The 27,535-nt window shown below is 49.2% G+C and overlaps 8 protein-coding genes across 8 annotated transcripts; 4 read left to right on the forward strand and 4 right to left on the reverse strand.

Annotated features, from left to right (window-relative positions):
• Positions 1-1,793: 1,793 nt before the first annotated feature.
• GGI43DRAFT_24383 (3'-5' exonuclease family protein) lies at positions 1,794-4,819 on the forward strand. The gene is made up of 4 exons (XM_083200721.1): positions 1,794-2,671; positions 2,768-2,825; positions 3,007-3,713; positions 3,825-4,819. The coding sequence occupies exons 1-4, from the start codon at positions 2,516-2,518 to the stop codon at positions 4,776-4,778; spliced, it is 1,875 nt and encodes a 624-aa protein (XP_083066393.1). The 5' UTR covers positions 1,794-2,515; the 3' UTR covers positions 4,779-4,819.
• Positions 4,820-7,268: 2,449 nt separating this feature from the next.
• GGI43DRAFT_24458 (uncharacterized protein) lies at positions 7,269-9,515 on the reverse strand. Its single transcript, XM_083200730.1, has one exon. It carries the CDS (start codon positions 9,447-9,449, stop codon positions 7,452-7,454), a length of 1,998 nt encoding a protein of 665 aa, XP_083066394.1. The 5' UTR covers positions 9,450-9,515; the 3' UTR covers positions 7,269-7,451.
• A 179-nt stretch (positions 9,516-9,694) lies between these two features.
• GGI43DRAFT_391189 (WD40-repeat-containing domain protein) lies at positions 9,695-11,978 on the reverse strand. Its single transcript, XM_083204410.1, has 6 exons — positions 11,716-11,978; positions 11,586-11,639; positions 11,462-11,513; positions 10,887-11,402; positions 10,335-10,820; positions 9,695-10,260 (listed from the first exon to the last, which is right to left on the reverse strand). The coding sequence occupies exons 1-6, from the start codon at positions 11,750-11,752 to the stop codon at positions 10,086-10,088; spliced, it is 1,320 nt and encodes a 439-aa protein (XP_083066395.1). The 5' UTR covers positions 11,753-11,978; the 3' UTR covers positions 9,695-10,085.
• A 95-nt stretch (positions 11,979-12,073) lies between these two features.
• Positions 12,074-17,118, forward strand: GGI43DRAFT_391190 (XRN 5'-3' exonuclease N-terminus-domain-containing protein). The gene is made up of 5 exons (XM_083204411.1): positions 12,074-12,415; positions 12,474-12,567; positions 12,626-12,935; positions 12,997-14,301; positions 14,367-17,118. Exons 1-5 carry the CDS (start codon positions 12,411-12,413, stop codon positions 16,901-16,903), a joined length of 4,251 nt encoding a protein of 1,416 aa, XP_083066396.1. The 5' UTR covers positions 12,074-12,410; the 3' UTR covers positions 16,904-17,118.
• On the reverse strand, positions 17,119-18,193 carry GGI43DRAFT_391191 (signal peptidase complex subunit SPC3). Its single transcript, XM_083204412.1, has 3 exons — positions 17,922-18,193; positions 17,555-17,836; positions 17,119-17,484 (listed from the first exon to the last, which is right to left on the reverse strand). The coding sequence occupies exons 1-3, from the start codon at positions 18,062-18,064 to the stop codon at positions 17,202-17,204; spliced, it is 708 nt and encodes a 235-aa protein (XP_083066397.1). The 5' UTR covers positions 18,065-18,193; the 3' UTR covers positions 17,119-17,201.
• A 1,579-nt stretch (positions 18,194-19,772) lies between these two features.
• GGI43DRAFT_24573 (SUMO protease ULP2) lies at positions 19,773-23,650 on the forward strand. The gene is made up of 4 exons (XM_083200746.1): positions 19,773-19,856; positions 19,923-19,962; positions 20,020-21,143; positions 21,198-23,650. Exons 2-4 carry the CDS (start codon positions 19,945-19,947, stop codon positions 23,374-23,376), a joined length of 3,321 nt encoding a protein of 1,106 aa, XP_083066398.1. The 5' UTR covers positions 19,773-19,856; positions 19,923-19,944; the 3' UTR covers positions 23,377-23,650.
• Positions 23,651-25,797, reverse strand: GGI43DRAFT_24565 (ribosomal RNA-processing protein RRP9). Its single transcript, XM_083200744.1, has one exon. The coding sequence runs from the start codon at positions 25,704-25,706 to the stop codon at positions 23,925-23,927; it is 1,782 nt and encodes a 593-aa protein (XP_083066399.1). The 5' UTR covers positions 25,707-25,797; the 3' UTR covers positions 23,651-23,924.
• A 102-nt stretch (positions 25,798-25,899) lies between these two features.
• GGI43DRAFT_391200 (proteasome core particle subunit beta 4) lies at positions 25,900-27,493 on the forward strand. The gene is made up of 4 exons (XM_083204413.1): positions 25,900-26,053; positions 26,126-26,283; positions 26,341-26,590; positions 26,696-27,493. Coding segments are annotated over exons 1-4 (612 nt in total). The 5' UTR covers positions 25,900-26,051; the 3' UTR covers positions 26,898-27,493.
• The last annotated feature ends 42 nt before the right edge of the window (positions 27,494-27,535 follow it).

Genomic DNA, 27,535 nt, shown 5'->3' on the forward strand with positions numbered 1-27,535 from the left:
TTTTTTTTTTTATTGTGGAAACAATAACAAGAAAGAGGCCGCTTGCCCTCGACCGTGCCTTGGACGACTCGCAGAGCGGGTAATCCCGACTACCGATGGCCATACGGAGCAGATACCTGCTCTTAGTGCTCTGACTAAAACAGCCCGAATCTTTAACGGGAATTATTCTGGAGTTAGTCTTCCGTAAATTACTTCACGGTCACTAGTACTAGTAGGAAGAGGAGAAAAACAAATCGTCGTACTCTGGCGAAGTGCTTGTACGTAAGTTCAACTTGATGAGCGACTAGTATAGCTTTGCTCGACCAAAAGAGCAGAAAAGAGCTACGGGCAGCTTTGTGATTTCGGGTATTCCATACCGAACACGGAGGAGAAAGCGGCCCCTCAAGAGTCCATGATTGCATGAGACTCGTCATTTTGCACCCAACACAAGCTCCTGTCAAAACCTGATTCAGCTTGATGCCGCAAGGCATTGCACACTGTGTCAAGCTCCGCGCACTGATGACCAAGCCCAGCTCCGACTAGCTGCTGCAGCAATTCCCAGTTCGATGAATAATACTAATACCAGGCACCACTTAATACTCCGTAGAATATAGGTATGTTTGGTAACAAACACAGGGGACGCCAGAGATCCGCGCTACAGACGCCAACTCTGTCTCGCCACTCAATTCTGGCGCCTCGGGTTAGACTTCAATGGCCTGCAGCGGAATATGAGACAGTTTTGTCTTCCAACGCGCCAGCTAGCCCTCTATAAATCATATATGCCAACTGCCGCCGAATATGCGACTCAGAACATTGACATGATTGTAGCTTGTTGCTTCGAATCCAGCCATAGTACATTAAGCAAGAAGTTTGTTAACTACGCATTGCGTTGCCCCAGGAGGCCAGCGTCTTGCAGCGGTGAGTGTTCTCCTTTTTCTCAGACTGAGGGTCAATCAAAATGCTGCTGCTGTTGGCTCTTGCGGAGACAGCGAATCGTCACCTGCTCATGCTGATCACTGATGAGACGATAAGAGCAATATATATTATACAGAACATATGTAGAAGGGGCCAACTGCAGTGGGCAATAGTAAGAGAGGCCGGTGACGTATACGGGCTCTCACTCTCGCCATAGGCTGATTAAATCGACGTATACTCCAGAGGCCATAGCATTGGCGTCAGATTACTGATTCTTTGCTTTGTGGAGGGGACTGCCTGCCTCTCCCCGAGGTTCGCCTATCGAGCCAATTTGTCCTCCGATCATATACGGCTCCGTACAGTACTCTGTGCTCCGTATAACCTAACATAGATCTGGGGAACTTGACGCAAGGCTACCTTGACAGCCGAAGCAAGTTACGGTGTACAAGCAACAGCAGAGTGCCGAGACTGGTGCGCTGCAGACAGACAGTGGAATGATATTCTGGGACAGCCAGGGATCTACCTGGTATTGCCAACACCTGTGCTTGCACGGCCAGGCAGCACAGACAGGGTTGGCCGTGGTAATGTAAGCAAAGAATGCGTCTCTATCAACAGCATTGCAGCAGCTCGAGAGGCTCAAACAAGCTCTCGCTGATGAAATCATACCGTCTCCGACATACCGGATACTGGCCCCCTTGCGTCGTGAAGAAAAAAGACCCCGTCTGGTGGGACACAGCCAGCCAGCCCCGATAAGCGGTCCGTAGGGACTCCGTAGGGTTCTCCGCCAGGTACTGCTCGTACCGATACCTGCTGGCAGTAGCGGTGCCGCGTCCCCAGGCCGGCCAAGCAGGGCTAGCAGGGTTCCAGCACAGCGAGCGCCCTGCGCTGGCCATCCGCTGCGCGTCCACTAGCGCCTGTAGCTTGGCCACTGAGCGCCGCTGAGCCCGCCCATGCACCCGCCGGCCGCCGCTACAGAGCCCTGAAAAAGCCCCGTGCCTGTGCCAGCCAGCCAAGTACCGCTACATGCGTCTCGTACTCCGCGGTGGTACCTACACTGCCTGGGCTAGCAGGCAGGGCAGGTACCTGAAGCTAACTACAGCGCTGGCTGCATCTGCAGAGAAAGAAAAGTGTTGGACCACCAATTTCCCACTCGGCCAGCGGTCTCTTTCAAACCTCCCATTCTCTCTTTTTGCAGTCTTTCTTCATCCACCTCAGAGCTCGACTGTTGCGAGGGCGTATTGCGCATTTCTGGCAGGGCGCGGCCAATCTTTTCTCACTTGTCTGACCCTTCATTGTGTGCTCACTTTTTTTTCTCTTCTCCCGGCTGCCGACCCGGAGCTCCAAGCTTTTTTTCCACGGCTGTTCTTTTTGCTCACCACGCCTCCTGAAGCCTTGTTTCGAGTGGCTGTACCCCCCCGTTACAACCTCCATCGCCCTTTTTTCCCGCCTGCCCGTCAACTCTTCGAGCCGGCTGGGGTCTGAGGCTACCGCTCCTCGTTTTCATACTCTCTACCCTCACGACAAGCCATTGCGAGCGGCCCGGCGATCGCTTCAGCGTCGACAGTCGTTGCCTGCACCTTGCAAACGCCAGTTGCCTTGAGCCGGCAGACCCGTCGCCATCATGACTTCGCAGCAGGTGCCCCAGCTCAACATCGACCGCTACGTCGTAATCCACGTTGCGACCACCTGCGATGAACACGGTGTCTATGTGACCAAGGATTCCGCCGAGGTCATTGAGCTTGGATGGATTCTCGTTGATGCCAGCACTCTTGAGGAGGTTAGAAATCCGCTTTTCCCCCTGCGCCACTACTGGGCCACAACACCGTGCCCACACGCAGCTGAAGCATCGCTAACTTTGCGGCCATCGCATTAGATCACCCACGAGAGCGTTCTCGTCAAACCCGTCAACACTCCCATCACCCCACTATGCAGTAAGTTTTTCAGTCCTGCGAGTCGTCTTTTCTAGCATGCTTTGTCGCGCCTGCTTTCCCCCCCGCCATGTTGCGCGGCTACAGAGAAAGTTGGAGGGGACTAAAATTTCTAAAACTTCTCGCGCTGAAAATCATTGAACACTGGGGCTGACCGAATGTTTTTTCTCTCACCTTCTTGCAGCGAGTCTGACGACTCTGACATGGGAACATGTTCGAAATGCCGGTACTTTTAGAGATGCCATCACTCGATTCGACACCTTTGCTACCGAGTACCTGACGTCTAAGAATCTCGACTTTGTCTTCGTCACTTTGGATGCTTGGGACCTCCGAGTTCAGCTGCCCCGAGAAGCCCGCGATAAGGCAGTCGTGCTACCTCCTTACCTGCAGCACTCTCGCACCTTCGATTTGCGAACTGAATACCAACGCTGGCAACAGCACCACCCAGAATCTCTGCCGTTTGGACCCTCCATGCTGTCAAACATCTGCGCCGCTCTTGAGGTCGAGCCAGTGCAGTCTAGCGCTCCCATTAAACACAACCTGCCTTTCCATCTCCAGGCTTTGGCTCCCGCCTCTCCTCGCCGTGCCATGGAGGAAGCCGTTACCCTGGCTCGCGTTCTCCGCGGTCTGATTCGCAAGTCTCAACCGCCGCACGATCACCCCGACGTTCTGACCAGACCTATGGATGCCAGGGCAGATGTCCGGGCGTTCCTTTCGGAGAGGAGTAAGGTCCTGCACATGTCTGGTCTGCCGCATGATACTACTCAGTCTGAGCTGGAGAGCTGGTTCACCCAGTTTGGTGGTCGCCCTATTGCGTTCTGGACACTTCGAACCCCTGAGCAGCACAAGCCCACCGGCACAGGTTTTGCTGTTTTCTCTTCCCATGAAGAAGTGAGTTTACTACGTGCACTCCCAGATGCTACCTCCAGTCAAATCCCTTTATATATCACCTTGCTCCCCCCTTTTCGGCTGATGGATGCTTCGTATACTGACTTCAACTAGGCTGCTGAGAGCTTGTGTATGAACGGACGTGCGCTGAACGAAAAGGCTATTGAGGTTTCCCCCTCTTCTAGCCGTGTGCTGGATCGCGCTCAAGATATTTTGACACCTTTCCCTCCTAGCAAGAACCGCCCCCGACCTGGTGACTGGACTTGCCCCTCTTGTGGGTTCTCCAACTTCCAGCGCCGCACGGCTTGCTTCCGTTGCTCGTTCCCTGCTGTTGGAAGCGGCGGACCTGGTGAAATGGGAGGCCCTGGTGGCTATGGATATCAGTATGGACCTCCGGCCATGATGCCCCCTCCGCACCACGGTGGTCACCACGGTCCCATGGGACACGGTGGACGTATGGGCGGTGGCGGTGTTGTGCCTTTCCGTGCCGGTGACTGGAAGTGCGGAAATGAAGTTTGTGGATACCACAACTTTGCTAAGAATGTCTGCTGTCTTCGCTGTGGTGCCAGCCGCGCTGGTGCTGCCGTTGTTGCGGACTCTGGCTATCCTTCCCCCATGGACAATGGCTCACAGTATGGTATGAGCCAGGGATCAATGGGGGGTACGCCAGGTCCCGGCCCATTTGGCTCCGGAGGATCTTTCGGATCAGGAGGCGGCTACAACCAGCACTTTGGTGGTCCCCCTAGCCACTTTCTCCCCTCAGGTTTGGGTGGCGGCGCTGGCGGCTACCCGGGTTCTCTGAACTCTCAGGGCTTCCCTTCTGCTCCCGGCTCCCATGCTGCCGGTCCCTTTGATAGTAGGGCTGCAGAGGCGGCTTTCCAATCTGCGACTAACGGTCCCGTCTCCGGCGGACCAGGAAACAACTTTTACAACAACAACAGCGGCAACTCTGGCAACAATGAAAGCGACCCCTTTGCTTTCCTGAGCAGTGGTATCGGTGGCCTCACCGTCAGTGGTGACGCTCGCCAAAACGGTGCCGGCGCTACCCCAAGCAAGTCGCCCGTCTAAACGAGATCGACAGACGCTTGTCTTTTAGATCATGATCTTTAACTCAACTAGTTATATACCTTTCGGTATATCATTTTCGTTCCTATGTAACGACTTTGGAATGATGAACATAGAGCATTTGACCTTGGCAAATACCTTCTGGACCTGGCTTGCATGCTGTTTCAAGGGAAAGGGGCTGGTGTGAATTTGGTTTGTTTTTTGGAGGACTAGGACGGAGTGTCGGATATGTTTTAGGCGGGGCTGTGGTATTGTTTCGAGGGCTGGAAGACAAAAGTGAAATACACCACGGCTGTTCTGGGTCAAAACGAGTCTTGTGGTACAAGCATTGCTGAGGAAAGTAAAAATTTGTTGGTTCTCTTTCGCGCTTTAAAGGGGGGCAAAACATGGTTCTTGGCAAGGGAAATAAGGTTGTGTGGACTCGATTATCGGTCGGACGTGGCATTTTTGCTGGATCCTTTGTCCCGGTGCTGGTGCATAGCGAAAGGGAGTGTAAGGGTATATCTTGGCCTTGTTTTTGACTCAATTATCCAGTTCACCGGTGTCGGTTTTATCGCTCAGATTAACCCAGGGGTCTTTTGATTTTTGTTTCAACTCTTTCTCCTTGTTAACTTGCTTTTTACTGGTCTGATTCTCTTGCCTTTTTTCCTTATTTCCTCTTTCTGTTTTTTTTCCATTTTGCAGTTGTGTCTTCTTACCTTGTCAATCCTTTTTCTTTTTTACATAGGACATTCTCTCTTCTCATATTGTACTTTTCGTACACTCGTTTTTTTTTTTCTTCGTTCTTTCTTCTTCTTTATCATTTCGGCATTCCGGAAGTTTAGAAGAGAAAAGTTTCAAAGGTAGCAGCATTTTTGGGAGCGGGGGACATTGGCGGGAGTTGGGCTGAATCGAGTTTTTTGAGGGAAACTTTTTTTGGGCAAATGAAATTTTGACGATGGAAAGGGAAAGGGGGGTGAATGGATGGGGGTGAATGGGAAGCATACAGGGGCAAAGAAGGATAGGGTGGAAAGGGTTTGGGAGGGACTCTTTTGTTTTTTACAAATTGGAGGGACGGTGGTGGGTGGTTGGCTACAGGTTGATTTTGCTGAGATATGAGAATGCTCTGATGTTATTTGTCCGAAGGGGGATGTGGGCATGAAAATTTAAAAAGTAGAGTGGTTTTGAAGGATGGGGGGAATGGATGTCCTAATATACTGTGTTATTGGCTTGTTTTTGCTTCAATTATATGACATTAGAAGAATTGTGTGATTGTTGCTGTGATGGTGATGTTGAAGTCTGGAAAATCCAGTTTGATATGGAGGAGGAGTATGTAGTGATGTCCCATGTAAATGACTGTCTATCACAACCTGCCACCGAGTGACACTGGCTTTATTGAGCGCTATATTGATACAGAGAAGTTTGTTGATTCTTTGAAGCTCGTCGACCATTAGTTATTAGTTCGTTATCAAGTACATATGTCGAGATGTCTATAGTTTTTTCGTTGAGCTACTCTTTTGTTGATCGTGTATATAAGCCTGTCTATTATTCAATACACCAACGCCGTCATTAATTGTCTATTATAAGATAGATGAAAGAATATACTCCAGGAAGAGGCTAACGAAATTTCTCATTTTTTAGTATGCTGTGTCAAAGCTGTGTGGAAAGAAAGGTGTAGTTAACCATAACATCAGATCATATACGGTTGTTCGAGCCAATGAAGTAACAGTTAGGATTGCCAAAGCGGTTATGTGAGGGTAGTACCATGTATTTTTAGGTTCTAGTCTAGCTTGTGCGCTAAGTGAACCTTGAGAGGGGAAAAGACGACGGAGAGGGATTAAAGTACCCTAAACAAATTTTCGCAAGCAAACCGGATTTCTTAGACTGTACATCTTACCAGGCTGCTGGCAAATATATACAGCAGTAAATTCGGAAAGAATGTGAAGAAAACAGAAATTCAGCATGGACAGACTTCTTTCCCTTGGAGTCATTTTCAGACGTCAAGAAGGCGTTTTCCATACATTTTGGAACGCTGTTTTTAGCAGGTATTGTAGCGCACAATCTCAAAGTTCGTCATAGTGGTCGGTGCACCACTTGCAAATAATATGGAAGCGATCCAAGCACACCGCAAAAGCTGCGGATTATACAGTAACAGCAGGTAAAAGATGGCCAAATTAACTAGAAATCCGCATCACTTGCTCTTATTCTCACCGAATGCAGCCATCAAGAGCAACGCTGATGCTTTTGGTGATAATAAGAGCAAGCTGGTGCAAATGCTTAGTCAGATTTGCGCTCAGAACTACCCTTTATAAGCAAACTAAGAAGGTAAGATTTCGCCTTCGGGCATTTGGTCAATTTATAACGATACAGGTAAGGCTCAACTCCGGAACTCCACAGGTCACAAGTTCGAATCGCTAACAATGCAACAGAGAAGATTAGCATGGCCCCTGCACTAAGGATGACACGCTCAATCAAAGAGAAGCTAAACATTTTTTTTTGTAAATTGTTTTTTATAGTTTCTTTTATTTTCCTTGTAGTTTTTTTAATCTGTAGTATCCCATCTGTAGTGCTCATGATGCCCTCTTTTTGCTGCGTGTTGATTCTCAGGTTGAATGGAGACCTTGGAAGAATCTGGTATCCAGAAGCCGAATGGATTGGCGCCAGCTGCTCTAAACTACTACTAGGTACTCATCGTGATCAGACATCATCCTCTGCTTCACTGTTGCCTTCTTCCATTTCATCATAATATTCTTCGATTTCATCATCGTCATCGTAATCCTCCATTTCATCGTCCGAGTCTCCTTCATCCTGTGATTCAGTATCCGAATCAGGCTCTTGCTGGTGCGGGCGTCGATTTCGCCTCTCTCTGATCAAATCATCCCAATCCCAATCCTCTCCTGGATCGTGGTCTGGATATGAGCTCCAAGCCTGAGCTCTAATTTTCTCGTCTTCTCCAAGGTCTACGGGTATGCCACCCAGGATGGACTGATTGACAAAGTTTATCCAGCCCTGCATGTTATTGACATCGGGCACGGTAGACTCGTGATCTTTGGGCTGAGGAGGTACAATGAAACCGCGGTTGATTTCCTCGTCAAGATCGTGGGATTTGTCAGAATCAGAATCAGAGACGCCGTCCAAACTGCCAGCATCGTCGTCTGAGTTACCGCACCAGGCTTGAGCACGCAATCGCTCGTCCTCTTCATCAGAGAGTATCTCATCCTGCTGCTCGGGGGTCAGGTCGTACCAATGCTTCTTCAAAACGTGCCTTGGCTTCCAGTGTTCAAGCGTATCAACATTAGCGAGGACGTCATCTTCATCCTCAATATACATCTCTTCCATGGAGGGAACAATATTCTCTCCCGTCTTCCAATCAAAATATCCCCAAATCATCATTTGGCTCAGGTGTTCGTCTAGGTGAAGCCCCCTACGAACAGCTTCTATGGGGATAACTTCGTCTGGCCGAAGAAGATGTGCTCGGCCTGCTCCCCAGCCCTCCTTGTGCTGCTGGCCAATTTCTCGAAACGGGATGCCCTGAATCTGGCCCAGCATGTTTTCTAACCAGTAGCCTTCGCTGAAAAAGTTAAAATCGTAGCGCAGCTTGAGCTCCAATATCTCGGAAAGCTTGTTGAATTTCTTGCGGGTGAGAAGCTGCCATAGTCTAAAAAGACCTTTCTGGCCCAGCATAAGCTGTACCAGATCATATTTGCAAGGGCCATAGACGGGATCGTTGAAGAGCATTCCGAGCTTGATGATGAACATTTGCATGTTATAGAGGTCGACGTCTTTGAATAGATGCGTCATTCGTAGCATGGACTGTCTTTGATGAGAAGTAGCAATGTCCATGAGAAGCCAGAGCCGCAGCAGCGAGTGATGCATCGTTGGTGGCATGCGATGACCACACCGGGCCATGATGGCGAGAATTTCCTTGCAGTACTTGTCCCGACCCAGTACTATCTGCATATACTTTAAGCCAGGCACTTTGCGAATCTTGCTGTCCTTATTCGGCGATGTAGTCATGCCCTGCTTCAGAGCCATCCAAGTTCTCCTCTGCGGATCGTCAACGAGATGCCTCGCGTAGAGCTGGTAGTGGAAAATTCGTCCTGCCTCTGGCGCCCTGTATTCGATCCACGTGCGGATGCTGGAAAGGAGATAGCCATTGATGGTGTAGTAAAAAGCACGATTTGCGAGACAGAGGTTCAACACGTCTTTGCCGTTGAGATGTTTGCCCAGCTCGACGGCCAGCTCAACGTGCTGGCATAACACTGATATGAGGTCTCTTCCCGTATAAATGATGCGAGATTTCATTGCTTTCGTCGTCTCGTATGGATCAGTATTGTTAAAATAGTCTTGGATATCGAGGTCGTCAAACTTGAATTTCTTCTTCTTTATGCCATTCACTTCCACTTCTTCGATGGTAACTCGGTTGATGCCCCTAAGGAGTTCGACATGGTCGGCATCCATCTCTGCGCCCTCCATCTCATCATCGTACTCGTCGAAAAACTCATCCATCCCCGTCAAATCGATTCCAATATCCTCTAGCATAGCGTCACGCTCGCTTTCCGCCCATGCATCACTTTTAGAGTCCTCGGCCTCTTCCGAGGCTCGCTGCCTAATATCCTCGGCGAGCTGATTCAAATCATTGTCGTTGGTTTGCTGGCTGTTGCTCGGTCCAGCTTGTTCGTTTGTGTTGTTCATTATCTTTTCTTGTTGATAATATGTGTGTCAGTGATGGTTTACTACTCAGGTTCAATGAAGTTGCGATTTATTGTTCTGTTGCGTACCAAAGATGATTGTGAGAATTCTGCGGTGAAGATATGTGATGTAAATGTGAAACGGCGAAGAGATATCGACCTAAGAATAGTTAATAAAAGGAAAGATATAACTCTGGGCACCTGTCCATCGAATCCGACAGCTGCCTCACAGTTGTTACGAAAGAACACCGATTTTTTAAGAATTTCGACAGAGCTATATTAACTACGGATGGATAGCTTTGCTCTTGATAAACATTTGGAATTATAACTCGTCCATCATGGACCCTTCAGTTTCCGTTTCTTCGCTTAACTCTGCCTTAAGAGTCGCTGATCTCGACCTGGCACCCGCACTTTCATCTCTACTGTCCATCACCTTGATAGCAAAACCACTTCCCCTGGCTGTCCAATGCGGAGATTCTGCCTCGATATCATTAGACTCGGGATCGCTCCTATTAGATTGGACCGTCTTGGATTCAAATTTCTTAGCCCTCCGATTGAGACTTTGTAGCATGCCCCGCCATAGCCTCTCTTCACCTTCATTCTATGAAGATCGACTCTTCTCCCAGAACTTCCACCTCATCTATCGGTCAAGCTCATCAACTGGCAAGTCGCCATCATCTTTTCCAACAATAGATTCCGCAACTTTCCAAATTTGTAGCAGGTTGTCCTCGGCGGCACTCGCAACTAACCAAGGCTCATTGGGGTTCCAGCTGAAGTCGGCCAAGTGATTTGTATGACCGCCATGCATGAATAGCCTAGAATGAGTGATTAGCATGTCACAAAGAATTTATCAAAGAAGTTTTTGAAAGTAGACATGACTGCAACTTACAACTCAGGAGGACCATCATCCTGGTCATCAGGAAGCTGTTCCTCGCCGACACGGGATAAGTCCCAGAAGATAATTCTTCGGTCATAACTTCCACTTCCCAAAATGCCGGCTTCGGTGGGATGCCAGGCGAGCGATGTTACCGCGTCATTGTGGCCCTCAAGGGTGTGCACCTTCTCCTTCACGTTTCGTAGATCCCAGATTCCGATCGTCTTATCGGCGGAAGCTGTGGCAACAAGGACTTCAGACTTTGGATTAAACGCCAGCGCATTGATAGCATCCAAGTGGCCTTGTTTTGCGACTACAGCAGCCTTATTCGTCTCGCTCTGTCGCAGGTCCACGATTTGCAGGGTCTGGTCGTCCGATACGGAGCCGATGAAGTTCTTGGAAATAGGGTGGTATTGAACGTCGTTGACAATTCGGGCGTGGTGGATATATCTGCGAACAGGTCGCAATATCCTTGAGTCGGCCTCAAGAAGTTTCAAATCCCTATGTTAAAAGGTAAATTAGCCACAAGCCACACGGTCCTAAGATTTAAACAAGGGCTTTACATACCACAAACACATGGTGGTGTCCTCGCTGCCTGATACGAGGCATCCTTCCTCATGGGGGCTCCAATTGAGGCCGAAACCTTCCTCTTTGTGGCCAATTAACTCAATCTGCGCGTTCACTTTGCCCAAAGTTGCGGGCTGCAGGGGGTGCTTTGTCCGATCAAAGATGAGAATTCTGCCATCAACTCCAAGAGTAGCGATGATATCTGGGTTTTGAGGCTGATAGCGAGCCTTGTTGACCTCTCCAGGGTGCTCAATTCTTTGTACAATATCGCATTTAAGGGCAGCAACATCGCCTGCCTTTCCATAGCCTCCAATCTCGCCTCGTTCCTCGTCATAGTCGTCAGGGTTCGGTACTACAGCTTTGGGTATCTGGACATCGGCGATTTGGAGAAAATTGGCGCTGCCGTCAGAGGTGTGAGTTCCGAGCAAGAGACGGTGCATGCGATAGTTTTTGCCTTCGGGCTCCTTGACGTCAGGAAACCATTGGACTGTTAGAGTTGGCCAGGTCAAGGCCGTTCTGAAACAGAGGTGTTAGAGCGCTGATCCAACAACACGGCCGCCAGAGAATAAATTTACCCAAGAATCATATCGTATAAGAATGGGCTATTTTTCTTCCATGTTTTGTACTCTAGGATGAGATCCAAGTCAGATCAGATGCCCCGCAGTACGAGAGCCAGTATTAGCCACGATGGAAGCTTACCCTCATTGATGAGACGTTCTTCTTGGTCGTCTTCCTCATCATGGACCATATCGACTGTAGGCGCATATTCACATTAGCATAAGATTGCCAGAGCCGTGGTGGCATTGAGCCAGATTGAGTCGTAACAAACCATCCGGAGGGTCGAGCTCAGAGCCTTGAGGCGCCATGGTGAATATGAAAGATCTCTGGGCGAAGAAGCGCAATGAATGCTTGGTAAAATTTGTCCGTCAGGAGAGACAAAAACTATGCCGCTAATGCACCAAGAGGGTGCTCTGAGAGCAGATTAAAGAGGTCGAGAGAGGAAAAAAGGCTGGCCTGGCGGAAGCTTGAAAAGAATAGCCGGGGTCGCGTCGCGCGTTAAGTGACAAGAGGTTGGAAGGGCGTGTCGTTAGCGAGCTGCAGCTGAGCCTTGCCCGCCACCCCCCTCCCCTCATCACTCACAGCCTGGCCTAGTCGCTAGAGTCATTCGCCGCAACGCATTGTCACAGAAGCTTCCTCCAGCATCAACTCGCTCTTTTCCACGCCGCTCATCACCTCCAACAATCCCTTCGTCCGCCCAGCTCCAGCCGCCTGGTAGCATTCCTGTTGGATTAGCTACAGGATAAATAGCTGCAGCAGCTCCGCGGCTCTCTTTTCCGTCGTCTCCTTTAGGTTGCTTTCTTCTGTCCTGTTACGGCCTTGGGGCGAATTGGTTGAATCTGCCAGCTTCGTAACTTCCGGTTGGCATTCCAGCGTGGTTCAGTATCTGAACCTTTTTTCTCCTTTTTGTTCGACGAATAATTGTTCTATATATCTTGGGCGCATAGCTGCCCGACTGCCGGCATCATGGGGTTTGTTTCAGAGTGCGAAATCCTCCGTGCTTCCAATACTGATATATTTGACCTATAGTGTTCCCAAATTCTTCAGATGGCTCTCAGAGCGTTATCCAGCTATCTCGCAAGTAATTGCGGAGAATCGAATTCCAGAATTCGACTGCCTCTATGTAAGAGAGAACCTATAAACCCCCTTGTTGCGACAGCGTGCTTATTCTCTCCTTTTAGCTTGACATGAACGGTATCATCCATAACTGTACACACAAAGATGCTGGCGAAGATACCACTTTCCGACTCAGCGAAGAAGAAATGTTTATTCGCATATTCAACTACATCGAGCATTTGTTTGGAAAGATAAAGCCTAAGAAGCTTTTCTTCATGGCAATTGACGGAGTTGCTCCCCGTGCCAAGATGAATCAGCAGCGTGCCAGACGTTTCCGAACGGCTTTGGATGCCGAGAAAGCTCGCGACAAGGCGATCCGCGATGGAGTAGAGCTTCCAAAAGAGGAGCCTTTCGACAGCAATTGCATCACGCCAGGTTCGTCAATCCCTACAAAATCTCTTCAATTCTAGCACTAACTCCCCAATCTTCTTTATAGGTACTGAATTCATGGCGAAATTGTCACAACAACTCCGATACTTTGTAAACAAGAAAATCTCAGAAGATACCGATTGGCAGGGGTGTGACGTTGTCCTATCTGGGCATGAGGTTCCAGGTGAAGGAGAGCATAAGATTATGGAGTACATCCGAAACGCAAAGGCACAGCCAAACTACGACCCGAACGTGCGGCACTGCCTTTATGGTCTTGATGCCGACTTGATCATGCTTGGACTTCTCAGTCACGATCCTCATTTCTGCCTGCTGCGTGAAGAAGTTACGTTTGGACGAGCCTCCAAGACGAAGTCAAAGGAACTTGAACATCAAAACTTCTATCTGCTCCATCTCTGTATTGTGAGGGAATACCTGGAAATGGAATTTCAGGAGCTTCAGAATAAAGACGTTTTAAAGTTCCAATTCGATCTTGAAAGAGTCATTGATGACTTCATCTTGATGGCATTTTTCGTCGGAAACGACTTTTTACCAAACCTTCCCGGATTGCATATTAACGAAGGCGCTCTGGCGAACATGTTCAGAATATATAAGTCTGTCCTTCCACAGTGCGAAGGCTACATCAACGAGAACGGTGTTATTCACCTGGACCGTTTACAACGTCTGCTCGACGAGCTCAGCAAGACAGAGTTTGATCACTTTGAATACGAAGTTTCTGACCAACAGTGGTTTGCGTCCAAGCAAATGGAGAAGAAACTCGAACAGAAAAATGGAGCCAAACCGAGATCGCAAAAGAATAATCAATTAATCATGACTTCGTTTCAGAGAGATTTGTGGAAACAAAAGATTCGTCCTTTCATCTCAAACAAGTCCCAGCAGCCACTAGACTTGGGATCAGATCTCAAGGCTGCGGATCGAAAATTTGTTCAAGATCTTGCTGAGTCTATGCACTTAGAATGGTCTACTAAGGAAGACGAAGAGGGAAATCGTCGCCTTAATCTTGCTTTCCCCCCTAAGAAGGAAACCAGCGACGGCGAGGACGACGACGACGAGGAAGGAAACCTCGCAGCTTACCGTGTGATGAAGTCCTACGATAAAGCGACCATTGCCGACGTTTCCCCCGAAGATGCCGAGAAGCAATACGAAGAGCTATACCAGCAAAAGTATCAAGGCTGGAAGACCAAATACTATCTACAAAAGTTTGAAGAATGGCCTCAAGACAAATATGAAGAAGAACAAAAGAAACTCTGCGAGAATTATGTACAAGGTTTACAATGGGTGCTCTATTACTACTACAAAGGCATTGCCTCGTGGCCGTGGTTTTATGCCTACCACTATGCACCGCTCACGTCGGGTAAGTATTGTCGCATGAAATTTACCATATTATGAAGTCATTTGCTAATGAATTTTTATCTATAGATGTTACCAAGGGCCTCGGTGCCGACCTGAACTTCAAGTTAGGTCAGCCCTTTAAGCCCAACGAACAACTCATGGGTGTGTTACCGGACCGAAGCAAAAAAATTGTGCCAACAGTGTACCACGATCTGATGACCAATCCAAATTCTCCAATTATTGACTTCTATCCACGAGATTTTGAATTGGATATGAACGGCAAAAAGATGGAATGGGAAGCAGTGGTCAAGATCCCATTCATTGACGAGGCGCGACTTCTCGCTGCCATGGCACCTCAGAATGAGCTTCTTAGCGATGACCAAAAGGCACGAAACGGCTTTGGGGTTCCCCTCAAATTTACATACTCTCCCGAAGTCAATTTCACTTATCCTTCTCCGCTTCCTGGGATCTTCCCAGAGATACAGTATTGTCATTGCATTGAGAATATCTTTGATTTGCCAAATATTGAGGGACTCGAATACGTCTCGGGGCTGACAAATGGGGCTTTGGTGAATATCAAGGCTCTCGCTGGATTCCCAACTCTACATACACTGCCACATTCGGCACAGCTAGTAGAAGGATATGGAGTCAATGTTTTCCAACAAGACAGCAGAAACCCAAGTGTCATCGTCACTCTTACCGATACGGAGATGCGGACAAAGGTTGAAACATGGAAAAAGAAGCTGGGGCAGCGTTGCTTCGTTGGCTATCCATTCATTCAAGAAGCCAAAGTTATCAAGGTGCAGGATGAGCTATTTACCTACGAGCTGGCTGATGACGAAGAAACCGTTGTTACAAAAGATCATGGCAACAGAGAAGCTTCCGATTATGCAAAGGAAGCAGAATTTTTGGAGAACTGGCATGCCAAGCGCCTGGGAATCACGGTCGGCCAGGTTGAATGCCTTGTTCATGTCCATATGCTCAAGGGTCTCATTAAAACGGAAGAGGGTGCTCTCATCAAGGAGTACGCTGAAAACCCCAGCTTGCGCAAGGTCTATGCGTCTCAAACCATTGTTGAAGAAGTGGTCAATGAAGACGAACGTTTCATCGAGAGACCAGCTCTGCCGATCGAAGAAGAGTTCCCTCAAGGCACACGAGCTTTCTTCCTGGGCGAATTCGCTTACGGTCGGCCCCTGGAGGTGACTGGACACGTGAATGGCAAGGCGAACATTGTGGTTTTGGTTCCCAAAAATAAGGAGCCAGAAATCACGAAGAAGATCATCTACCAAGCAGAACGCTCCAATCCATACACACCATCTTTCGCAATCGCCAAACAGCTTGGCGTTCATCCTCTGATCCTCAGCAAAATAACGTCGTCTTTCCAAGTTATCAGTGCTGCTGGCCTAAAGCTGAATCTGGGCCTCAATTTGAAATTTGAGGGTCGAAAGCTCAAGGTGCTGGGATACTCACGCAAGTCAGAGACGGGATGGGAGTTCTCCAACTTGGCTGTGAAGCTTATTGCTGACTACATGGTCGCGTTTCCTGACTTCTTTGCGGCGATTCAGAAAGAACCGCAAAGAAGCGAGACTTCTGAGAGTGACCTGTGGAGCGACCCAAGCGTTGCTTCGCAGCGGGTCAAAGACATAGTAGCGTGGCTAAAGAAACAAGAGACGAGCAAATTTGAGCGAGTCCCCCTTGATGCTGAGCAGCTCGATTCGGCAATTGTCATGGCTCTTGCCACGGCTGGAGAACAGTTGCATCAAGCGAGCTTGGAGGCAACTGCCAAGCCCCTCAACTCTGTGCCTCGTACAGCCTTATTGAAGCCGGCGGATGCGGAGATGGTGCTGGGTAACCAATTTTTCAAGCTAGGAGATCGAGTTACTTTCGTTGCCGCTGCTGGTAAGGTCCCAATTGGAACTCGAGGAACTGTTGCCGGTATTTCTCGCACGGCAACTGCTGTTCTCTTGGACGTCGTGTGGGACACCTCCTTCATGAGCGGCACGACCCTTGGTGAGAGAGCCCCAATGTTCCGTGGGCAGACCGTTTCATCATCAACGGTGCTGAATACTACAAATTGGCAAGTCGTCTCTGCATCATCGAAATCACGACAAAGGAAATCTGTTCCGGCCACGGGATCGGTTGGATCATACGGTTCAGTCGGTGTTACACAGTATAAGGATGCCCCAGCTCCTCCCCCTCTCCGAGGCGGATGGCGTGGAGCTGCTACAGGCGATGCAGCTTCATCGGGCCGTGGGCGGAATAGCCCTGGCCGCGGCGCCCGAGGAGGCAAGCCAAATCTATTGCACAGCACACTTGTTTATCGGCCGGGCCAGCAAGGCGACAATGCGAACAACGGAAATCATGCCCCCAATGGAAACGTAAATGGAAGAGGTGGAAGTGGCAGAGGACGTGGCCGAGGTAATGGCGGCAATGGCGGCAACAGAGGCTCACTTGCTCCTCAGACTGGACCTGGGCGAGACCAGCCGGCTCTCTATGGCAACGTACCGCCTCCTGCAAATCTTGAGACGTCGCGAGGCGGTCGTGGCCGTGGTCGAGGAGGAAGGGGACGTGGTGGACCTAATCCCAACCGTGGTCGTGGGGGTGCTGCCGCCCAACAAGCATAGAAGCCGTATATCTGTTGATATTTGAGTGAGTGCAAAGGTGGAGGATAAAAAGCGTTGGAATACCCTGTGATTAGCTTATGTAGCTACGACAGCAAATGTTCATAGTGCGGCCATATGTGGCGTGTCATTATCGGAGCAGTTGTTTATCTAGCTGTAGTATAGCCTTATGTCACTGTATATGCCAACGAATAAATTAAAAAGAGTAAACCTCAAAAGTTTCACCCAGACTGTCTCGTCATTACTTTTTTTATTTCAAGTTTAATCTCGTTTAATACTAATAGGAAAACAGGTTGGTATCTCAAGGCTTCTTGTTCTTCTTGCTCTTTGTGCTGGTCTTATCCTTCGTGTCTTTGCCCTTGCTATCCTTTGACTTGAGCGCAGGAAGCGTAAACAGGTCACTGACGCCACCACTCATGGCATTCCACATGGCAAGCGGCTTGTCCATGTCCCATGTCAAAATACCGACCCAAGGTTGTACGTTGTAATGTAGCTTCAGAGTTACGTCGGCAGTCTCGGCGATCTTGCCGCTGGGGTGGGTGATTTGGTACTTGGGCTTCTGGTTCTTGAGCTTGAGCAGTCCTCTGAAATTGCGATGATGATTAGCTTTTGATACCAATTGCATTTGTAAAGGAAAATTTTCCCAAATCTTACCTTTCAGGAGCGATGCTCTTTCCCTCGGCGCTCCTCTTGAGCTTCTTCATAGCCACGGGGCCGATGTTCTGTAAGTGGTCGGCACTGGGGTTGGTGATGATGCTATCCCAGATGACGGCGGTGTTGTTGATACCGCCAGGGCTTGTCCAGTCTGCCGTTACATATACGAAGAGTTGCTTTGTATTCCATGTGAAGAGTGAGGAGAGGTCAGCTTCCAGAGAGAAGCGAATGATGGCATACTCTTCCTTCTTTGAAGAGTAGTAGTGGGGTCGGCCTTTTACACTATATATTGTATTGCGCGATGGAAATTGGTTAGAATCACTGGTAAAAAAAGGCCGAATAAAATATTCGAGTTTGCTTTACATACACTTGGATGTTGTCGGTTTTTATGACGCCACTGGGGGTGCGAGCAGAGCCGAGATCTGTGGCCGCGATGAATGCGCCCAAGACGAAGGCGACTGTGGTGAAGAAGCCGAAGACATTCTGAAGTCGGGTGAAGGAGCTGTGCATGCTGGGCAATTGTTGTGGACGCCAGCTAAACTCAACAATGGGATGTGTTTGTCGTCAATCAATGCGAATCCAGCGCTGTAGAGAGAGGTGAGGCTGCCGCATGTATGGGCATGCGCGGGTATTATAACCAAGCTTAAAGTATAGCAGCCTGGCCTTAATTAGGACACGTCGCTGGGGACCGCAAATTGTCAGCCTTGCAGATGGAGTTCTGCTGCTTATTGGACGATCTGAAGAAGGCTGCAGCCAATGCTAGACCCAAGTAGGCGCTAGTACCGGGACCCCTACAAAGTACTTGGCAGATCCAAATAGACTATGAAATATCTAGGTACGACTTACATAGAAGGGTACAACAGACGGTAGGTGTAATACACGGGGCCAAGGCATCGGAGTAGCAAAGCAGGCATATTGTAGCCAGGAGTTATGCAGGTCTTGGTAAAGTATCTTTATTAATACATCTCTTCATCTTCATCGCTCTATATTATCGAGGATGCCTGGGTAGTAGGAGTACTCTCGCTTACACGTACTGTCTGTACCGTCTGTAGTCTAGCAGTAAAAGGGCAATGGGTCTGCACTTATCGACCCTGCTTGTACCACCAGCACCCACCCTCTTTTCCGACTTGCTTCCAACCGAGTGATACTTCGGCCCAGGCGGAGTGTTGCTCTACATGACATGTAACCCGATCGCACCTGTTCCTGTTCTGTATTAGCAAGCAGAGCTGTATGTCCCATCGTTGTCTGAAGTAGCCCTTGCCGCGTCTTTCTCCGGCGGTGATCGGTACGAGTGCTTCTTATCCCCTCCTCGCCTCCCTTGAGTCAGGATACCGCGAGCCTTTTTCTCTTTAGGGCTGGTAGCCATCGAACGCATTCGGCTCGAGTCGCTCCAATGCGATAGACGCCCAGCGTCTTGTTGCTTACATCGATAGCATCGATAGAGCGCTGCGTGAACAATGCGACGACCACAACAGTCGACGACGCCATGTCTCGCCGCGACGACGACATATTGCCCAGCGTGACCACAGGCGTACTAGGCGGTGCTGCAGACCTTGAGGCAAGTTAAAGAGAGAACGCCAGAATATTGTTTCCCAGCAGCAGCTCCTCATAAAGTGCGCGACCGATTCATCCATCACAATGACTGCCTTGACGCCATCGCCTTGCTTGTCACTTGAAGAATAGTCTGCATGCCCTGTGGAGGCCTGAATGAGGCGCATGGGCCTGAACGCGCTGTGACGCAGCGGCTTTTGGCCACTAAACTGCGCCGGCTCACCACGCCTCGCTGGCGCTATAGGCCGCTATGCCCGCTATGAATTTTTGCTTTGCCTTGGCCACGGGCCAATTTTCCCTTATCGAGCGCCTCCACTAATGATGCCTGGAATATACCCAGACCCGACCTCCAACATCATCGTCGCTAACCGTCCATGAACATGTGCAACAAGACCCTGTAGCTCTCGGGGCCTCAAAGTAAGCTCATCGCCTCTTCCTCTTGCGCTTCTGCACGACACGATCCTCCAGGCATTTGCTGAGCCAAACTAGGCTACCCAAATCGGCGCCGCGCATTGCTAGCCCAAGCCTTATCGAGGCTGCTGAAGAAAAATTCCCTGTCGGTCACGCGGAAACGAGCAGCGATCAGAGGCCATCTCGAGAAAGCAGCAAGGCGACGAAAAACCGATGGGAGTACGTCGTCTCCTTTGTCTTTCTACACCGTCACTTCTAGCTCATGCTGGAGCCCAGCGCTGACTTGTAGCAGCCCGTTTGCTCGCTATCACTCCAATGCACACTCGTTCCCGGATTATGTGTAAGATTCTATACCCATCTGGCAATCCCTTTTTTTCCCTCTCGCCCAGCTGCTAACTTTCTCAAGGGAACCGAAACGCAGCACTACCATGGGTCAGGAACGGCTGGTGAGTGATGATATGAGTTGATCACTTTGATCCGACTACTGACAAACCTGCGAACAGAAACAAATTAATGGAGCGACCAGACCAGTCAATACGCTCAGCGTGAGACGATTCGAGTCCCATAACGATACGGATGCCCCAGCAAGTAAGCGCCAGAAGAAGGATATCACGCGAACGCACGACACGACAAAAAGCCCGTATTTCTCTAAACCCAAGCCGTCGAAGAGTAGCGATATTCAGGAAACGCACGTCGAGGGCTCACACGACGATTTATATGACATCATAAGTACTTCAAGCGCAGGAAACACAAGCCTGGGCGTAATAGGCTTGGACGAATATCGCCGCGTACTACAGACAAGCAGTATAGGAGGGAGGCGAAGGCGAAGGCGGACTTCTTCGAATTCGATTCTCCAAACGCAAACTGACACTGTTGGCGCCAAATCCGACGTACATCAAGCCCCAGGTCCTCGATCTCCGAACCGGGCCCGATTACCAATAGATATAGACAGCCCGGATGTCCTCGCGTTCGAGCAACGACCGTCTAGGGTTACAAATGCAGGCTCAGACACCTCTCGATATTTCAACTCAAAAAGAGATCGGCCGTTTCGCCTCGCAGAAAACACTGGCCCTCAGATTAAGCGTCAGAAGCCTTCGACAGTCAAAGAGCCCATTGATCTCTCAGAAGATGAACTCCAAGCCGATTTTGCGAAGTATAAGGAATCGAAGGACGGCAAAAACACAGCATCGAGTATTCTTGCTCGTTTGAGCCGCCATAAAAAAGCTGCAATGCGAGGAGATATACACCACACAGTTTTCAAGACTTCATCACAGCGACAGCCGCGATTTGACGGCATAGCCATACTAAGAGCGGTTTGTGGGAAACATATCTACGAGCGCGGTGACAGCTCCGATTTACTGGTTTTGCGCCGAGAAGACAACGATGGCAGAAGACTTGAGTCCGTACTAGAGAATGGCAGAGTCGCAAAAGAACATTCTTGGCTAGGCATCGATCTGGATCAAGTTTCTTACTTCGGATATTCTGAAAAGCCAAGCCGATATGGCTACATAATGCGTTCGCAGTCAGGGGATGCTGGCCCAAAACTTTTTCTGAAATTTGGAAGTATCGAGGACACTAAGGATTTCTGCGAACTTCTAAGATCTACGAAAGTTAATGGGAGAGTCATGTATGTATCAGGTGTTTCAATGAGGCTATAAAGAGACTAACACAATATCTGCAGCGGAGAACTGGAAAAGAGGGCTGAAAAAGCATTTGATGAAGCGAAGCATTGGATAGCTTCGAATGAAGATATTAAAAAAATCAGCGAGTTATTTTCCCCAGATGAGAAAAGAAGGGATGCAGCACCAAGATCTTCTAGTCCAGGTCGACGCCCAGGATCAGCACGTGGAAAGCTTAAGGACATCTTAATTCAGTCAGCTCAAGACGCAGAGAGTTCTTTAACTACCCATCGGCATCGGCCAGAAGAAAATTTCGATCTTGACCTTCGGCGATCTACGAGATCATCTGCTCCAGCCACGCGCCGCCGTGTGCCATCTCCTGATGTCTGGACAGTATCACATCCAGATTGGGAAAAATCGTGGCTAGCACCGCTTATATTCCCCGAAACCGGCAAGAATAGAGCTACAGTGGATAAAATTGACATTCCGAGGTTAGATGAGAGAGAGTTTCTAAACGACAACCTCATCAACTTCTATATTCGCCACCTTCAATACAGGCTGGAAAAGGAAAGGCCTGAATTACTACCCAAAGTTTACTTCTTTAGCACCTTCTTCTTCGAGAAACTGAAGTCTACGAAAGGCAAGATAAACTACGACGGCGTCAAAGCTTGGACAGCGAGGGTAGATTTGCTCTCATATGATTACATCTTCGTGCCTGTCAATGAACATGCCCACTGGTATTTGGCCATAATTTGCAATGTTCCTAACGCCGTTCGGGCCCCCTCTCCCGAAGAAAAGAATCCAAAAACTCTGGATACCTCGGTTGACAATGCTATGGAAATGATAGATGCACCCGAATCCCCAAGACTGGCAACAGTTGAGAGAGATTTGACTGATATTTCCTTAGAAGATGTGGGAGCAGCGGTACAAAAAGACGCGGATGGCCTCGTTCCATCCCACCACACAGCCGTACCCTCTACACCGTCCTCACCCCCTAGAAAGCGGAAATTTGCAGGGTCTACTCCATCCAAATTCGACCCCACGCAACCAAGAATCATCACTCTTGATTCTCTTGGAGGTCCACACGCTCCAACAATCAAGGCGTTGAAAGAATATCTTGTTGAAGAAGCGAAGGCGAAAAAGGGCATTACCTTGGAAACTATCCCCACCGGCATGACAGCCAGGGGTATACCAGAACAGAACAACTTTTGTGATTGCGGAGTATTTGTGCTAGGGTACATGGAAGAATTTTTGATAAACCCTGATGAGGCAGCTCGCAAGCTCTTCTCAAAAGAAGAACTCGGCTGGGACATTCGTCCATCCGATCTACGAGATCAGATGAGAGATTTGCTATTTAATCTTCAGTCTGATCAACAAAAGCGACACCTGCAACAACGAGAGGAGAAGAAGCTCCTCAAAGCGAAGAGAAAGGCAATGGCCGAACCCAGCTCGCAAATATCCTCGCCGCCGCCTAAGCCGTTGGCATCCCCATCTCCAACACCGAAATTGCCCGGTTCTTTCCCAAGCGAATCTCCAGAAATGAAACCAATGTCAGGGACCGAGTCATCTTCATCAGAATCTGTACAAGAGGCTGATAACTTAAAAGACAGTAACCTGAATGGCGAGGCATTGCATGAAGATGAGCAGAGATTCAAAGCGCTCTCAGAGCCCCAGTTTATTAGCTGCTTATCGGATGCATCAAGCGCCAGCCCCAATATCACGAAGGGCAAAATTCCTCCTATCGCTTCCTCCAAAGCACCTGAAGAGCCACAATTCATTGGCTGCTTACCAGAAGGAAGAAGTGTCAGCTCCAACGTTCCGAATGACAAAATACCCTCTGGTAGCTCTTCTCTAACTTCCAGGCACAACGGCTACACCAATAAACTTGTCGTGGAGTTGAAAGCCATCAATGGATACGATAGAAGCCAGTTTGAAGAATCTGCCTTAGCCGATGACGATGACGATGTCCAATTTGTGAAACAACAATCAAGCGCTTCATCTGAGAATAATGAGGCCACACCAAAGCCAACAGAAACGAGTCAGAGTCGACAGTCATCTGTGGAGCTAATAGGAGAGACAAGGAGTCGACCAACGTTGTCCCAGATGCATAACCATCGGAGTAAAATTCCCACTGGCGTTTTATCACGATTGAAAGTGCGAAAAGACATTGAATCTGATGATACCCGAAGAGGGCCAAAATACGATGGCATTGACAGGTCGGCTGAAAGAGCATCATCCTAGTACATACGTTTAGCTTTTCATTCTCTATTTTTCTGAATTTTTTTCAGTTACCCAGTGTTTTCGTTGCGAGAAGTACATTTACCGCGAATGAAGAGGAGTTACGGCAAGCTTTTGCTTGCTTAGTTTGTTAATTTCGGTCCATACCAAATGCACTTTGTGGTTTTAGGGAGAAATACAGCCGGGCATAGCAGATGGCGTCTTATTTTTGTTTTTACGGTTTTGTAGGAATTCAACTTTTCCTGAGTTTGGAAGAATATTTCGGTTCTTTGATTTATTCAACATCTCTCTCGTGGCTTGATAGATGATGGATTTAGTGAATACAATACACGGCCAGTGATATATCATGCAAGTGATATACATATAAATGAAATGAAGATATTTATTTGACTTCAAAATAAGATCCACGATATTCACCACGGTGCGTATGCATGCATATTATGTGCTCTTTAAGATGTGTATTATATACAAGAACCAATGCTGTGTACGAACGATCCGACTTTGCTATTATATGTAACCTCTAGACTGCTGTCCATGCTTCTTTCACTTTTTTAATCATCTTCGCCTTCCTCGTTTTCTTCTCCTTCTGATGAATCATGTACGCCATTGGTTGATGCTCTCGGGATTTTAGGAATTTCAAATACCACACCACCGTTTCTTACTCCTTTTCCTTTGCTCACGCTCCATCTTCCCAGGCGGTGGTCTTTGGCCACTGCAGCGACGATGCAGACGCCTTCTTCGCCGCGGTCGCCACGCTCGAAGATGGCGATGTCGTTGATGACTCCCTCTACGGAGCGGTATTGAGGCTTGTCTTCACCGTCGCTAGATGCGCCGTTGGTCTGGTCTTCTGAAGAGCCACCGAGGGTGGCGACGAGGTCGATCTTCTTCTTATCCTCGGACAGCTGCCATATCCGCACGTGGCCATCCCAGCTACCGCTGATGATGACGTCGGAGTAGGGGATAACTTTGAGGGCTGTTATCCAGCGCGGTGTAGGGGCAGGGACAGCCTTGCGATCTGGGTTCACCTCAGCTGAGGCAGCCTCTGGCTTCAGGGGCGGGTCGAGGCCGTGAGCGAGGGGCTGGATGTAGACGGGTTTCTTCTTCGACACGCTCCAGAGAGCAATGCTGCCGTTATCGCTGCCGGTGACGAAGAGCTCGTCATCAATCATGGCGATGCGGTCCATGCTGCCCTCGTGGAGGAGCGATCGAGGATTGACGCCGGGCTGTGGCTTTTTGTCTACTGCGCCGCCACGGAAGACGAGCTGAGTTTCTTCTGCTACCTTCCATAAGCGGGCGGTTCTGTCTCGGGCACCGACACTGACGCATCGCTCCTGGGCGAGGGCATCGATATCAATAACCTCATCTTGGTGGCCGAACAAGGTTTCGATATAGGCCAGTTCGTCCAAGCTCCAGACCTTGACCGTTCGGTCCTTGGAAGAGGAGTAGAGCTGGTTCGTGCCTCTCCGGAACGCAAGTCCTGTTACAGCGTCACGGTGGTGTGTGAAGACCTTGATCGGTTTCAGGGTCTCAGCATCGTGGACGATGATCTTCTTATCCTGACCTCCAGTGACGACGTATTTGCCATCAGAAGAAGCAGCAACTGCCAAGATACTCTTAACGTGTCTCTTGTAATCCTTATCCTCTTTCTTGCTTCCATTTCCCTTGATCCACAGCTCCAACTCCGGTCGCTTTTTAGGTGGCGCCGGTGGCTTCTTCGGTTTCCGTTTTGTTGTCTGCGGATACTGGTGCTGAGGGAGGTCTTGTATCCTCCACTTGTGTAGGAAGAGATCTTTGGTGGTGGTGTAGACGTATGGGGCGCAGGCGGCAATGGATGTGACAGAGTTTGTGTTTGATCTGAAAAACGTCTGGCTGGCCTTGTCAAAGGCCAATTCGGCAGCCAGTTGACGGTAAACTTTTCCTTTTGTTTCGGCCACATCTTCTTGCAGCCTCTCGGCGATCAGATCTCGGTCGATCTCTGCGGCGTCGAATCCAATCTCATCCACGTGCTCTTTGACATTGTCGAGGTAGCGCTCGGCCAGTCGCAGTCGCTTCTCGGCGGCGGTCTCGATTCCGCTGTCAGAATCGCTGTCGCCTTCGTCGTTGCTCGCGTCAGAGGCACCATTGTAGCTCTCTTCATCTTCAGAGTCGCTGCCGGAGATTGACTCGTCGTCACGCTCGACTCGCTTCTTGCTCGGGGCAGCCTGCTTTGCGGACGGCTTCGCAGATTTCGCAAAGGTTTTGGCAGAGGTTTTTGAGGGGGTAATTCTTTTCTTGGGCGCTTCCGGGGCCGAAGGTCGCTTCCTCTTGCCAGGAACTGTGAAAAACGACGACATTGTGGCTCAATCCTCCTCGCCAATTGCCATATACTATCCCACTATGTGCAGTCGACTTTCTCGCATTTACAACCGTACTAAAGAAAAAAAAAAGTTCGAGATAGGCGACCCACCGAACTTTTTTGACCCCACATGGTGGTGCTGCAGCGAATCACAGTGCAGATCCGGGTTATAGTGCTTCCGGCCCAGGGCGGTCAGGCCTGGCGTGGGCAAAACGGAAGGTGGGCGGTTCGTTGACGCGCAGCGCTACAGCCTAGCGGGATGAGGTAGCTGTGGTGGGTTGAGAGACCTCTCTACAGCTCTCGAGCAGTAACATACCAATCATACCCGCAACACACAATCACCATGTGAGTGCATACGAATGCGCCTCTTCTGCTTCTTGTGCAGTTGCTTCGGATAGCTAATACCACTGGCTTTAGGGAGGTTCTTCTAGGAATTACAGGAAAGGACTTTACCCTCATCGGCGCTTCCAAAGCTGCCATGAGAGGAGCCACCATCCTCAAGGCATCCGACGACAAGACAAGAGTGCTAAACAAGCACACTTTACTGGCCTTCTCAGGAGAGGCTGGTGATACAGGTTAGGCCCTTGACGTTTGAACACTGCTCAGAGCCCATGATTTTGACGATGATACAGTACAATTTGCCGAATACATCCAACGAAATGCCCAACTCTACTCGATGCGCAACGAGACCGAGCTGTCACCCTCTGGTCTAGCACACTTTGTCCGAGGAGAACTCGCCACAAGTCTCCGATCCCGAAACCCATACAACGTAAACCTATTGATGGGAGGCGTTGATCCCATCACCGGAAAGCCCTCCCTGTACTGGCTGGACTACCTAGCGGCGCTGGCGGAAGTACCTTATGCAGCACACGGCTATGCGCAGTATGTGAACCTTTTGAACTCTGAATTCCTCCGAATTTAGTTTGGAATAATGCAATATTCGTCTCTTGCTTGCAATTTTTGCTGACAACCGGCTACACGGAACAGATACTACTGCTTGTCTCTCTTAGATAAGCACCACCACCCAGATATCACCCTAGGACAGGGAATCAAGCTCATGACAATGTGCATAGACGAGCTGAAGCGCCGGTTACCGATTGACTTCAAGGGAATGACAGTCAAGGCCATCAAGGCTGACGGAATTGTTGACATAGAATTTGATGATGACCGCATTGTGAAAAGCGCATGAGGCAAGAGCGGGTTGCTAAAGAAGGGAATGATGTGTATGGCTAGACTGGCTTAAGCTCGGTAATTAATATACAGCCGCCGCTTCTTTCCGGTGCATTTTTCAGCATGTCTCGATGTGCGCCTACTCAGTGCGTTGGCGAATTCTATGTGAGGGAGGCTATGGAGTCGATGGGAGAGATCAAGATATCTGCAGGAGGGCTTCCCGGCTTATGGATATGCCATATTGATGCTGCTATTACCAAGATTGAGTATGCCTACCGTTTATGGCAATTTAGTGGTCTCGATATCTGGTTATAGGTTTACACCCACGCCCGAGCACTTACATGGGTTATACTGCCCTGCGGCCAGCAGCAGTGTACATAACGGGCTAGATATCTACCCATGTTTCTACGGCATATGCTTGTGGCTTCTGTATGGTGAAATCATCGGTCTGGGATCTGTCTTCTTGTAGTGAACTCGAGCATCTGATAGGCTAGCTTAGAGAAAGCAAATGTGCCGGCGTGGAATTTTAACATCTGACTCTGTCTGGGGTACTTTGCACCAGCGAGCAGGCACTTACTACTAGGTACCTATATAGCAACAGATGATACTCTGTAGACAGTAGATACTTATGTGATAAGTACATAATAGCATGGATTG

The sequence above is a fragment of the Trichoderma evansii genome (genome assembly GCF_050947405.1).
Source record: "Trichoderma evansii strain SZMC 28006 chromosome Unknown GGI43scaffold_1, whole genome shotgun sequence".
NCBI lineage: Eukaryota > Fungi > Ascomycota > Sordariomycetes > Hypocreales > Hypocreaceae > Trichoderma > Trichoderma evansii.